Here is a 14,187-nt window from a genome sequence, read left to right as displayed (position 1 = left end):
GTTCAGGCGATCAGTTCAGTTTGTCGTTAAAACGGACTTTTTTATACCCTGTTTTTTGTGCCATTTTATTTCCCCTTTTCCTGCAGAATATTGCAATGCAATTGTTCAAAAAATGCCATCAATTGCACATACTAAAATGTCCATAACTTTGGTTCTACTCAACGTACAGAGGTCATTGACCTCTCGTTGGATTTGTCTTAGTCTGTAGAACAATCTTAATTTGCTTTAGTGCTTGATTTGGGATTCAACAAAAATGCCCTGAAGTGCCTAACTATAGATAATTTTTTTTATTATTTTTGTGTAGAGTATATTATTTAAATTTAGTACGTTTAAATTATAGCAGCCTTTAATTTATTAGTTAATTCATTATCGCCGTCATTTCTAGAGCTTGTAAATACATCTAAGGAAATCTAAAATTGTCCGAGTTAATTAACGAAAGTTCGACTTCCGGAGTGCAAGTTAATGTAACAAACAATAATAGTTTTTATTCAACAACCCCCTCTCATAAAGTCAGCGAAGCACTTTTGTGGTCGTCGAATCGATTTTATTCCTAAACGTTCCGTGTCACAGTAGTACATTTCAGTATATAAAAGTATCAAAGATGCGATGTTTGAGATATTTTCAAACTTCTTGACCAGCAAGTTTTAATCAACATAAGTTGAATTTTATCTTTTACCTAATAATCCTCAAGCTTGAGATGTTTGCAAAAATGTCTTTTCGCACAAAAACTACTTCAAGGTAGAATCCAACCTTGTCTCCAATGCCTGATGTCTCTTTTTTATATCAGGAACACGGCGAAGCGGGAAATGAATACCGCTTTTTATTTGTACCAACATAAGTCCCGACACATGAACCCTCATTATCCGATATCCTCACAATACAAGCATATAATTATAATTATATATATAATTCTACTTCGTTGTATAAACTAATACAGTATTTTGTTTTTAGTTATAAGAATTATACGGGAGACGTTGTGGACGGATTGGAGTGCAAAGACAAAACTCTACGAATACTAGATGCATGTTTTTTCCATAGATAGGCCGTACCTAACGTAATATGACATAGTACTACACATAACCGCAATAAAACTCTTTATCACTACATATAGATGCATAGTTTTCCCATAAGGACATCACGACAAAGGTTGTACTAATATTACATACTACAAGCTACGATGGGGAGGTCTGTTATAGACTAAAGAACTGTCGTTAGTGTAACTATTTTTAGTCGTTTTTTTCTTGCAACGGGAATTTCATTGCGAAACTAAAGGGAAAAATCTGATTAAATACGCAAAATTATAACGCAAAGGCCTTCGGAATATCTGGATTATCATCTAAGGTCGCTTTCGGGTATCATGAAAAGTATTAAACAACTGTTCGCAGTTTTTACGAATTTAATGGAAACACACGATGTACAGTGAAGCGATGGAAAGGATCTCTCGAGAACTGTTGTACAACAATCATTAAACCCAAGGGTTGAAGAAGAATCTTTAGGATCTTTTCTACAAAACATTTTGGACAGTAGTAGATGCATCTATACACTATTAGGTGTATTATACAGGATATAGCCACTTCAGTGTTGGAAACATTCCTATTAACATGGGTCCTGTGTAATTTGTTTCCACCGACATTGCCTACCCAATTTCCTTTACATGGCATGGGTTGTTCCGTGACAGTGGTATAAACACACACTTACTAAACCTGTTTGCGCTTTTGGGCGAACTACGGACGTTGTGATTTACGAAGCAAAATCCATAGCCCAAAACACATTTTGCCTGACAGGAATATTCCTTACAAGTGCGATGGAAAACGTTGTTCTATTCCGTTAACAAGAAAGAAAGCTGAAGACGTAACCATACATAAATAAAAACAAAATTTAGAAAGTTCTCTCGCGTCGAATACAATAATGAATATCCAACAGGCTAAACCAAACAAAGATTTTTTTTTACTTCAAAATCAAGAACGGGAGTGCCACGCCCATACATTGTTAAAAATGAGATTGTAGGAAAGAGCTCTCCTACCAAATGAAGTGATAAATAGGATAAGCAATGTATCAGAAGATAAAATTTATTCTATTCCATAAAAAAGCAAGCGAGCAGAAGATACTGCCATACATGTTTAAAAACACTTTATTTCACTCAGTAAACAAGTACGCACAAAATTTGCACAACTAAAAATATCAAATGTTCTTGCAGGACAATTTCATAAAAGGTTTTATACTATCCACTAAACATGCTGTAGTGTTCTATAACCATTGATACGACAATAGAAACCATATTTTGCACAAACACTCTTCCGTGAAATAACATAATAAAATTCCTAAAGCAGGACAACCTAAAGGAATACAATGTACTATATACTGAACAGGTGGTACTGTTTTATACCCATCTATACACCAATAAAAACGATATTTTAGACAAATGCCCTCCTGCGTAATGACAAATCAAAGGTCCGAAACCAGAACAATCAAAGAAAAGATTTTACACTACAGAGTAAACAAGCAGCGGACTTCCCCTAAATTGTCCTGCCTGAAAATTTCATACTTTACTTTTATATAAAATGTTTTACTTCATCATAAAATTTTACTTTTCCGCGAGATATGGATGGATCGCTCGTTGGTTATGGGTTATTTACTGGGAAAATATGCATCTGTAATGTAGAGATAGGAAGTATTTTTAGGATAATGTGGAATAATATGCCATTTTATGTTGGTTATGGTCTATCTGCAGGGAAATATGCTTGTGTTGTGAGGATATCGAATAATGAGGGTTCATATGTCGGGTCCAATTGGTTGGGGTAAGTCAGTCGGCGGGTGTCGGACTGTCAGTAGATATATCAAGCGGTATTAATTTATGTTGTACGTTGTGTGTCGGGTCCACTTAGCCCTGTGCTAAATAAATTCATAGCCCTAAAGTGATCATGTTCTTATTATCACGGTCTCCGTTGCCTGTCCCCATCGAGGCGGGCGTCAATTTAACGATAGCGAATGTGACATCAGGTAACAAATCCTTGGGACAAGGCAACCTCGTCCCCAATACCCTTGTTCGCTTTTGTATATTAGGGACGGCGCCGACCCTAAGTGCGGAACATGTCAGATGAAAACTCTTTATAAACGTTATCTCTAATAAAATTTTTTTGCATTAGGATGAAATCTTTCAAAGGACGAAATTGGCTTTACGGCAGAGAGATATGCCACACTTTGCAAAACAAAACTTAAGCTTAGTTTTGTCAGCAAAAGTTTTTCTATTTATATTTAACAAACAAAATATGATGGAAAGCATAAAGCACTGCTGGCTAAATCGAGTTTGAGTTTGTACTCACGGGTTCAGGTCCTGAAATCTGTTAATTTCATGTAAACTTTGTATGAAATCAAAACAACTCATAAAATAAATTTTTTGTCTAAGCGACGCACAGACGGCGGATAAGAATTGACACAGGACAAAACTGATCGCTATATAATACTAATCTGTAGTTGTTTATAAAAGTTAAAAAGTTTGCGTTTTTTTTGCACATATGCAAGCATTTCTGTAAGTAGAAAATATGTACAATAAACCGCAGTAATTAAAGAAATCCATCTAAAAAAGAAAAATTTTTGAAGAAGAATTAGAAGAAGAATAGTTAAAATTTAATTCAAGTTTCTCTTGATCTTATGCTACTCAAAAATATTTATTATTTATCCTGCTTTTTTACCTACGCAAAAGTGCACACATGCCTATTGTTCTCAAAATGAAATTAACTCAATTGCGCCATGCAGAAAGTTGTTTATAGATAGCTGGCTAGCTAACCATTTTGATGTGTTGTTTTGTATTCTAGCTTATTATAGCTAGCTAATGTCATTTTAAAATTTTCTAGGAACAACCATACATCCTAATAATATGAGTGAACAATCCTTGAAGCAACAGTTCGAGTTTTTACAACTACAACAAAAGAAAAGACTAACAAAGCAAAGTAAAAAGAAAGGTGAAGAGAAATTTTGTGCATGCCCTGGTGATGATAGATTTGATAATTTTGATGGTGTTGAGGATGAACTTAATTTAAAAGTAAGATTTTTCTATAAATCTGTTTATTTGGTATATACAACGATACACTTCACTTTTTACAAGTCATAATGGATACTGTTGCATTCAAAAAATAGCCCTAATTTTCAAATCTGAATTAACATGCTTAAAATTTCCTGATCATTTTCAGGAGATGTTTCACTGCAGTTAAATATTATGGTCAAACTTTTATAAAATTTAAAAAATTTAAATTACAATTAAACATATTCTCTTAACCGTATGAGATTCAATATTTCTTATCTTATATAATTTTTGCTGATAAATGCTAAAAATATGCTACTTGTTTTGCCCCAAAATTTTTTTCCTCTTTTAAAATTTGATGATGTGTTAACCCAGACCCGAGAATTAACACAATAGTCAGAACAAAACATTTTTGTGTATAGCTACTTTTTACTTACTCAAAATTTTATTTCAATAAATGTAATGGAGAGAAACATTAACTGAAATTGATGTAGAAAATGTCAACACATCAACAAGAAAGTTGAAAATTCGGTTGCCGCTGTGGTGATGATTGATGTGTAGCTGAATTGTGTAGTCTATCGCATATACTTAGTTTTAAAATTAGACTGGACAAAAACTAATTTAGAAATAGACTGATAGATAATTTAGCTAATAGCAAGACATATAAAAAATCCTAACTATATAAAAAGCTCATGTTAAATCTCAGAAACGCGACTTTACTTTTATAATTAATATTTGTTCATTTAACAGCCCCCAGAAGATGTCTGGGGTAAGGGGTTGAAATTTACCCAAAATAAAAATTCATTTTGCGAATCCTTTTTTCTTAATCTTCTTTTTTATTGGTATGTTTTAGTTATCTAAGGCCGTAGACTTTAAAGACACAGATGAATACAAAGATTTAGAAGAAACAATCAGGGTAGGAGTGTATTTACATAAGTTTCAAATTTCATTTAAAATACATAATATTGTGATAACATTTCCTGGAAACAAGCTTTGAGGCCTTAATTGCAACCTTGCTGTGCATAAGATCTTTTTAAGTTTTGTTAAAAATAATTTTTCTCGCTTGTTTACGAAAGAGTGTATTAGTTTATTTGATTTTCCGGTTTCATGGAATAAACAATGCAATTATTTCTCATACTGGCACATTCAAAATTTATTTGTCACAAAGCTGTATAAAGTATTTTTGTTTCGTAAAAAGTCAAAATGTATTACCTAGTAGTTTTTCCAACTTAGTATTATAATGCATAAAATTCCCTCTTTCCAAAATATATATATACCCAAGAATATAATTTCATTAAAGCATTTGAATGTGGAAATTTAAGAAAAAACACCGAACATTTGCCTTGAATTCACATTTTAAAGATTTTACTTTGTACCAGTGCTAACTAATTAATTAATTAGTTAGCTCTGATGATATGTATTATATTGTATATATATTCATTTTTTGCTTGATATTTTGCTATAGGAGTTGTGTGATGAAAATGGAAGATTAAGTAAGCTGATAGGTGAAAAAGATGAAGAACTAAAGATTGTAAGAAGAAGATGGAAAGAAGATAAAAGAGAATTGGCAGGCATGTCATTTTGTTTTACTACCTAGGGGCTAAATTTCCATTCAAGGTTAGGTGACAATTCTGTCACATTTAACACATTCAGTATCAAGTGAGATAATCTGAAAATTTTTTCTTGATTTGAAAGTCATATCATGGTTTATTAATTTAAGCGTGTAAAAAACTTTACCTCATCATTCACACCTGCGAATGGGAGGCTTATTTTTTGGATATATACCTAATGTTGCTTTACATGCTACAATCCCAGACATAAGTTGTGAGATAAGGCGGCGGAATATTAAAGATTGTAGCCACAAGTGATAGAGAAAGATGTGTCTGTCTGAGTAATACACACTCTGAAACTTGTCAATGTTTACTTGTGTTCAGGATGTTAGGTCATTTGGTTAAATCCCAAATCTTAAACCGCACTAACTTTTGCTGACGCCTAATTCCTTGATTTTGGAATGTGCAGAGTGGTGACCAAGAGATGCTGTTTGGCTATTTTAGAAATAGGCAAAAACAGCCACCTCCACAAATATCATGTCCAGGGTTGTTGTTACAATCATATTACTCTTGCATCTGTCATCATGTACATTACGCATGTTGAACAAATGCCCTTCGAAAAAGTCAAAATATTTCCCAGTGGTTTTTATTTTTACTTTATTTAAAGTAAAGGTAGGTTTTTAGGTCATTTTTTTGTGAAATTACAGTGACATTGTATGTTAAAAATATGTTTACTTTAGGTGGTGGTTTTAGTTCAGAAAAAGCAGCATCTAAAATCATAGAATTCTCAAAACGAATAAGAGACCTGACGTCAGAATTAGAGAAGGAAAAAACAAAAAGTCAAACTTTAAAAAGAAAAGTAGATACTTTAGAGCAGGTTTGTTTCCAATTACATTAAGAAAACATTTCATGATATGATATAATAATGCATATATTATCAGTACGATTATATAATTTTTTAATGTAAACTTAACATATTTAAAATTACATATTTTAGTCCACAAAACTTAGTTATACACAGGTGTAGGTGTATCAACAAAACGTCTAGATTCCATACCTCCCAGAGCATTAGATATTGGCTGTTACATAACTTTGTTATATCGAGAGGAATCATTCTCAAAACCACTTGACACATGATTAACCTGATTTTCTGATTTTTGAAATATATAGAAAAAATCAAAGATTGTTCATATAACTGTTTCAAACTATCAAACTTCCAAAATTTCAAACAGAATGTGAAAACTTGATCTAGTTTTAAAGTAACCTATTTTAAGCAGCAAGTGGCAAATTTAAAGCTTTTGATTACGTCACAGAAAAGTGTTGGTATAAGCAAAAAAAGTTTGCTATCACTTTGTTTCTTCAATGACATACTATGAATGTGCCAAGTTTGATTCCATCTGGGTAAGACTAAAACAAGAAAAAGAAATATGGGTTTCGTAAGATATTATTAGCAGAAAAATGAAATGTTCACTTTAAATCTTCCAACACATGTTATTATTTCTTTTCAATCTTTTTAGCTTACTAGTCCACAAAAACCACAACGGACACCAACTAAAGAGGAAAAAGAGGCTGAGGTAAGTTCTAGTTACAGAAGTCGTTTCTGGGGTTGGTTAATTTCTTGTTGATATCAAGTTACCAATTCACCCGTGTTGATTTGACTGACAAGATTTCCAAAATATGCGACACCCACTTTCGAGTCTATACAAGTCTATATAGGCATTTTCCGAAATCCGAACTTTAAACGTGATTATGGGGGCGATATGTCCCTAAAAGCCTGCTAAATTTAAATTCTCTAATTAAGATTTTAAAAGAAATATGTCTGTTCTACAATTTCTAAAATGTCGGAGGCCTGGCTCATAAACATAATTTGAATCCAAGGTGAAAATATTTGTTTTGAATTTTAAACTTCTAATTAATCCAATTTATTCTTTCCAAAAATATACATTACTAAGATTTAATAATTCTATTTCACTAACTTAGTTTTTACCACAGTTCGTTTTGTTTATATTTTTTTTCTTCTAGGCAAATGAGTTACTGGCCACAAAAGAAAAACTCACACAAATCCTTTTAAAATCTGCTGAAGAACGAAATGAAATTGAAAGTTTAAAAAAGGAACTTAAAATTGCACAAAAGGTTGGTAAAAAACTATTATAAAAAAATAATTAAGGTATTGAAATGCAAATTTAAATTCGTTGTTGTTGTTGTTGAATTAGTGTAAATGTTTGCATACTAAAAAACGAAAGAAAAGTTTAGAATATAGTGCTTGGGATAATATCTTAATGCTTACTTCTTGGTACTTTTTACAGAGTTTTGTCGTACCTAGATCACTTTGGTCGTAATTCACAATCCCACAAGTACCAGTTCTCTTCTAAAAAACTTATTAAGACCATATTTTTCACATTTCCAATTGTTATTGGATTTCCTGCTATGAGAATATAGATGGTAAATATTGTAGTTTGTACTTAAGAATGTTCATTGGAATGCCAGTTTACACTTTAGAGCTGTTTAAATAACCAAAACAATGAAGATTTGTTATGTGTATATATATATGTGTTCGCAAATGTAGTAACGGAAACCTCAATTTTAAGTCGCCGCTTAAGGACATTTTTTTTGGAATTTTCACGATTTTCTCTACGTTGTTGTATACAAACACCTATCTTAGGCTCTTTTTACATGACATTGGTAAGATTAACAACGTCAATTGCCAGCCCAACGCACGGATAAAGTTGAAGGATATTATAAGCAGTATTTACAAGCATAGTTGTTAAATATGTATATATAAGAGAAGATAATATCCTATCATTGTGGAATTATTATAGGTTTTGACTCGAGAGGTTGGTGAAAATGCATCGTTTCACGCTTTGTTGAACAGCTCAACCGGATGGAGAGGGAGACAACAACAAATAATAGCGTTGCAATCAAAGGTGTGTGCATAATCTAAAATACTAGTCGGTGACCCGTCGATAAATTCACGGGTTCGCCTGTCCTTTTAATACCCCATTGCGTGCCTCTTACAACTTGCGGTACCATTTTGCGTGACAAACAGACGTATACGGGTATTATAATACAGATATCTATCATGACCCTTGCGAGCTCGGATCCGTTTCGAGTAAAATCTCAGGGTTAAGATATATGATAAATATTTTAAAAGCTATGCATTTACTTTTAAAAATAGGCATTTGTAATTTTTTAATGATTTCTTTAGACAACCTTATGTTCTTTTCAGATATCTGACTTGCAGGAAAAATTATCCGTCCATGAAGGTGCTACTAAATCACGCAATGCGCTTCTGAATGGTATATCACACCATGACGAGAAACACAGACTTGCTATGAAAAAAATAGAATTAGAATGTTAAATGTTATGTTCTTTTCAGATATCTGACTTGCAGGAAAAATTATCCGTCCATGAAGGTGCTACTAAATCACGCAATGCGCTTCTGAATGGTATATCACACCATGACGAGAAACACAGACTTGCTATGAAAAAAATAGAATTAGAAAGGAAAGAGCATCAAGAGGTTTGTTGTATTTCTTATAAGCAGTCAAAATGTGTTTGCTGACGTAAACATCCGTTTTAAATACGTTCTCGTGTCTTTTATATTTGCTATATTGACGTAGAAAGTTCTAGAATTTTGATTATTTTAATAAAACCTGGACAGTAATTGACAAATAATAAATTAATCGATGCAAGACTTCACACATCATTTTTAAATGTAATGTGGTTTTACATCAAACTTTTACATCCAAACATCATTTTTAAATGTAATGTGGTTTTACATCAAACTTTTACATCCAAACATCATTTTTAAATGTAATGTGGTTTTACATCAACCCTATTTATCCTCTTTTTCTTCCAATAGAAAATGGTTAAAGAATTGGAAGTTGTTACTGAAGAACGTGATTCGTACAAAGAAAAGAACAGTGCTGCTCGTGCTAGAAACAAAATACTGACCCAAGACGTGAAGAATTTTAAAGAGCAGATCTCCACCTTGGTGGATAAAGGAAAACACGATGACGAGCTTGTTAGCGCTCTTCTTGTAAGTGTGATGGAATGTTTGATTTGGGTAATTTTATCAAAAGGACATTTACTGATTAATAATATACACCAAAGTACTATAGATTTTTAATTAATTCTGCGATTTTTACATTTATTTTATTTTTTTAAAAAAATCTTTTTTTTTTATTTTTTTTTGTTGTCAAAACACAAGCTATATCAGCTTGTGTGCATAAAATAATAATTGTATCGGGCAATGACCGGGATAAAAACGGGTGCAATTACCGCGATTCTTTAGACTGCACATACACCCGGGACTACACACAGGTGTGAGCCTATAAGGTTGATGTAAAAAGTAATAAATATCGTCATTGCAGTCTTAGGCTTAATGGGTTGAAGTTCATGATATTATCAAATCTCCTGCGTTCCACATTCTGTCAAATTTCCAAAACACGCTTTTCCAGCGCTTTTTTAAATCGATTATTTTGTCAATACGGGCACTAATAACTGACTGCGAAAAGCGTTAACAAAACTCATATATTCAAAACTTTAACTTCCCGCGTTTTTCTGCGGTTTTATATAAATCTATTATAATTTTAATTACAAATGATGTGATAGAATACGGGGTCATTTTTAAATCACAATCACTCACAGGAAAAACATCACTTCGCTGCATCACCCATCTACTTCTGTACCATGGTTCTTACGTATTTTAATAACTTAATACACATAAGCAGTAAACTTCAAATGAAACTGAATTTTTAAATAACACAACATTGAAAGTAGTGTAAACAAGTTTCCAAAAAAAATCTGAAATTATATGATGAAAAAAATATTCAGCTACGCAGTAAACCCAAAAGTCAGCCTAAATAAAAAAGCTCAGTTTTTTCTTATATGTGTTTGGTGTTTCTGGAAAAAGAACAAAATCGTCTGGAATGCTTTTTCATTACAGTTTTTTTTATTTTCTAACTGTTATACTTTTCAGAGAGAACAACAATATTTGAAAGAGGAAAATGACAGGCTTAAAAACGATAAAAAACAATCGGCACACGGAGAAAGAATTCTCAAGGCGTCTGGAAATTTCTCCGCTAGAACTAACGAAAACAACGATGAGCTAGTAGCGAAACTTAAAGAAGATGTGAGGCTACAAGAAAAGAAAGTGCAAGAACTAGAATCAGAGTTAGTGAATTTAAAGAAATCGAGAAACTCTCATTCTGATCGCAGTCTCGTTCCCAAACCCCCTGTAACAAGTAATCGGAAAAACGAGAAAGGTTCGAGAAGACCGTATAGCAGTAGCAGGTAAGTTTTATTTATATCTACTTCGATGTCAACGGATGACAGCAAAATATTGATGTGACGTCCTTTTAGTTTTCATACTACCTAAGTTTTTATTATTTACAGATCAACGACTGGTTGCTAAAGGTGTGTTTCAATAACCAAGCAACCAATTAATTTTGATCAAAGGAATTGTGCTTCTGAGAGCTTTTATACCAAAACTTTACTTAACCTTCTTAAAAAGCTGTTGAAAAAAAAAACTAAGTTCGTATTGCGTGTTGTACATACGTTGAATCAGCTTTCCCAATTGCATGTGGTTTCGAGTTTTAGACTTTCGCCGTCCTTTGCAATAATTTATGTACAGAATTATAAAATCGTCGTGTATGGAGATTTGTCACTGATATACCTCAAATGCCATAAATTTTTGAGATTTGATAATAAAACATGCTTTATGATTCATTCACTGCCGCCCTTGTTTTATTTACACGTAAGCAAATCTTCTGGAGTGTAATAACAAACGAAACGTAGTAAAAGGCGTATCCGTATTTCAGCACGCGGGAGAAAGAACCTTTGGAGTTACAACTACAAGAGATTCGTTCATTGCTAGACGTTGCTCTGGTAGAGAAAGAGAAACTGAGCGAATTAACGCAACTTTTGCAGACACGGTAAGCTTTATACGTCACGCTTTCTCTATATTGCGTTAAATGATTGTCTATAAGAGTTAAAAAATTTGAAAAATAACGCCATCAAATTTTATTTCTTATTGCCTTAGAAATGAAAAATTAGTTCAAGAATTGCTCGAGAAAGACTTTACTTTGTCAGAAAGTAAAAATCAAAACGTCAAACTTGAAAAAAGATTGGGGAAGTTGTCCGTCATACAAGGTTCAAATGTGAGAATACGTGGCAGTTCTGCGGGAAAATACCCAAACAGTGGCAAGCCTAAATCAGTAGAAGCATTAGAAGAAGAACTGCTTGAAGCAGAAACAAAGTAAGCGAGTTTTTATTATCGTGACCTTTTGCTTCTTGTCGTTTCTGGCAGGTTCGTTGTTTTAGCCACAGTCGAGGTGTTTGTCCCGGTTATCAACGTCACAATTGTTGTTAATGTGTTGTCTGTATGTATATTTGTAGTTTTCGTGTCGTTGATATCATCATTGTCGTGTTTCTCTTTGTTTTATCACAAGCCCTGTCGATATCAACGGCTTTCGCCTTCATTATTGTTTTCGTCGTTGTTCCTGTCGCGATTTTTGTCGTCATCGTTATTGTTTATAGTTACAAGGGGAAATTAAAATCTTAACGTTCAGTATATTCCAGAACGTTTATCGTATTTTTCAAAAATTGTTTCCAGAATGATTACAAAAAACAGCTGGAAACGACAAATCTCCAGGAATCCCAGGAATGTAGAAAGAAATAATTTTTAGGTTTAAGTACTATCATCAGAAGATTCTTCCATATGAAATTTGTAAAAACATTTGCGAAAAATATAATTCAAGGTGCTTACTTTTTAAGACAATTTGAGGACAATCTTTTTTTTGAAAATTTCCAGAACTTTCTCACGACTGTTTTTGTCGCAATCGTTGTTTTAACCTTTATTACTGTTGTCGTTTGCGTTCGCCATTGTTGTTGTCGTCGTTGTTGTGGTGGCGTTGTTGGTGGTAGTAGTGGTAGCGATTACGATAATGGTGGTGGTAGTGATGGTGGCGGTGGTAGTAGTTGCAATCGGTTAACTTGATTGTAGTTGTTAATATATTCATTGCAGCCTTAAATAATTTGATATTCAGCTCAATTTATCAACTTATTTTTTCTTTCAGATTGTCTATCCAACTGGATAACAATGACGCTTTAAAAGACGCACTTTCAACGACGTTGAAAGGAAAAGAAACTGATCTGAAAGCTTTTCATGATATGGTGGAACAAACGAAAAAAATATTTCTTCAAGGATTAAGACAATATCGAGAAACTTCTGCTTCTTAAAAAATATTGTTGTGCAACATGTAATTAAGATTAGCCAGTATAGTTGCACCAGATCGTTAGTGATGTGAATAAAAACCTTCACCCATCACTGCACTTTTTCCCTCAAAAGGGAAGCGATTATAGGAGAGATATTTTCCGACACAATATCCAACTGGCGTACACAAAAGATTTGGAATGTCGTTATTGTCTATTTTCGATATTTTTATCCAGTATAAAAACGGGTTACAATTAAGTTCCACTTTTCAAAGTGATCTTGACAGTTCCGCTTCATCATCTTTTAACACCTGCACGAGACTACAGGCTACGAGACAATTTAGGCGTTGCCAAAGTAAACATAGCAACGATTCTTTTTTTATATTGAATTTTTGTCAAGATAATAAGTTATAAATTTAGACTGTGTAGGTGATTCAAGTTTGTAGGCTAAAAAGCATGATGTGACTATATTTGAAGTGTTCCCTTTTTTCAATTTTTTGGTTTGGAGGACAGAAGTTATTTAATAATTTGTTCTTCTCTTGTGCGTGCTGCTGCTTCTTTTTTATTCACTGTTTGTCGGTGTTATATTTTTTGACGATTCTGTGTAAGTTTTGTGCACACAGACAAGAAGAGAGGGTCAAAAGAACTCATTTTATTATGATTTTTTTAAACTTTCCCACCGGGTCCAATGTTTTTAGAACTGTTAATGTTTTTTTTTAAATGATTGTATATATAATATAAATAACGTCTATAAATTGGCAATTTATTGAGATTTTATAGAATATTTAACGTTAATAGAAATAAGTTAAGGAATAAGTTTTCTGCTTCTGCTCAGTTTTTATGCCAGTGAAACGTAAAAACATACATGGACGCGAATTTTTGTAGCGCTCCTACATAAATAAACGTCCCGTGCCTAAAATGGGCAAGGGTCAAGGGAATTTGCCTTGCTCATTAAGGTTTTATCGACCTAAAATTTTAAACATTCGGGTCAGCAATACTTCTTCTCTCAGCTAACCTTGAAAAAAGAAATGGCAGTCACAATCTATCGATCGACCAATCAAAATAGCTATATCAGTTAGTTTAACCAATGAAATCAATAGAAAGTATACATTGGGAGGATCAGGAAGATGTGAGATATGTTCCGGCCACTCAACCTATCTATAATAAGCAGGGAAGCTCGGTACACACCACTAACGTACTCTTTGGTTTCGGACGCAGGAGAGGGAGACAAGATGTTGTGAAGATTTAGCTGATTTAAGACAAATTTTATGACTACGATTAAATTTTTTCTTTTCACGTAATTACAGTTGAGCGCATATGAAAGATCTTTAAAAGTTATCTGGGAATCCTTTTATTTTTTTGAAAAATCTTTATTGGTTCACAAGACATTTGTTTTGCGTT

The 14,187-nt window shown here is 33.0% G+C and overlaps 2 protein-coding genes across 2 annotated transcripts in view; one reads left to right on the top strand and one right to left on the bottom strand.

Moving 5' to 3' along the window:
* Nucleotides 1–14,187, bottom strand: part of LOC130621155 (phosphatidylcholine transfer protein-like) — a 76,620-nt gene that overhangs the window by 35,896 nt on the left and 26,537 nt on the right. The window lies entirely within an intron of this gene.
* Nucleotides 3,406–13,602, top strand: LOC130621158 (coiled-coil domain-containing protein 13-like). The gene is given in 14 exon segments (XM_057436472.1): nt 3,406–3,529; nt 3,855–4,042; nt 4,875–4,937; nt 5,487–5,592; nt 6,312–6,448; nt 7,089–7,145; nt 7,594–7,704; nt 8,391–8,495; nt 8,798–9,091; nt 9,434–9,610; nt 10,553–10,866; nt 11,394–11,507; nt 11,615–11,830; nt 12,651–13,602. Coding segments are annotated over 13 exon segments (2,022 nt in total). The 5' UTR covers nt 3,406–3,529; nt 3,855–3,877; the 3' UTR covers nt 12,814–13,602.

Source organism: Hydractinia symbiolongicarpus, chromosome 12 (assembly GCF_029227915.1).
Source record: "Hydractinia symbiolongicarpus strain clone_291-10 chromosome 12, HSymV2.1, whole genome shotgun sequence".
NCBI lineage: Eukaryota > Metazoa > Cnidaria > Hydrozoa > Anthoathecata > Hydractiniidae > Hydractinia > Hydractinia symbiolongicarpus.
The sequence above is the reverse complement of the archived record's forward strand: the minus strand, read 5'-3'. Positions and strand labels throughout refer to the sequence as shown.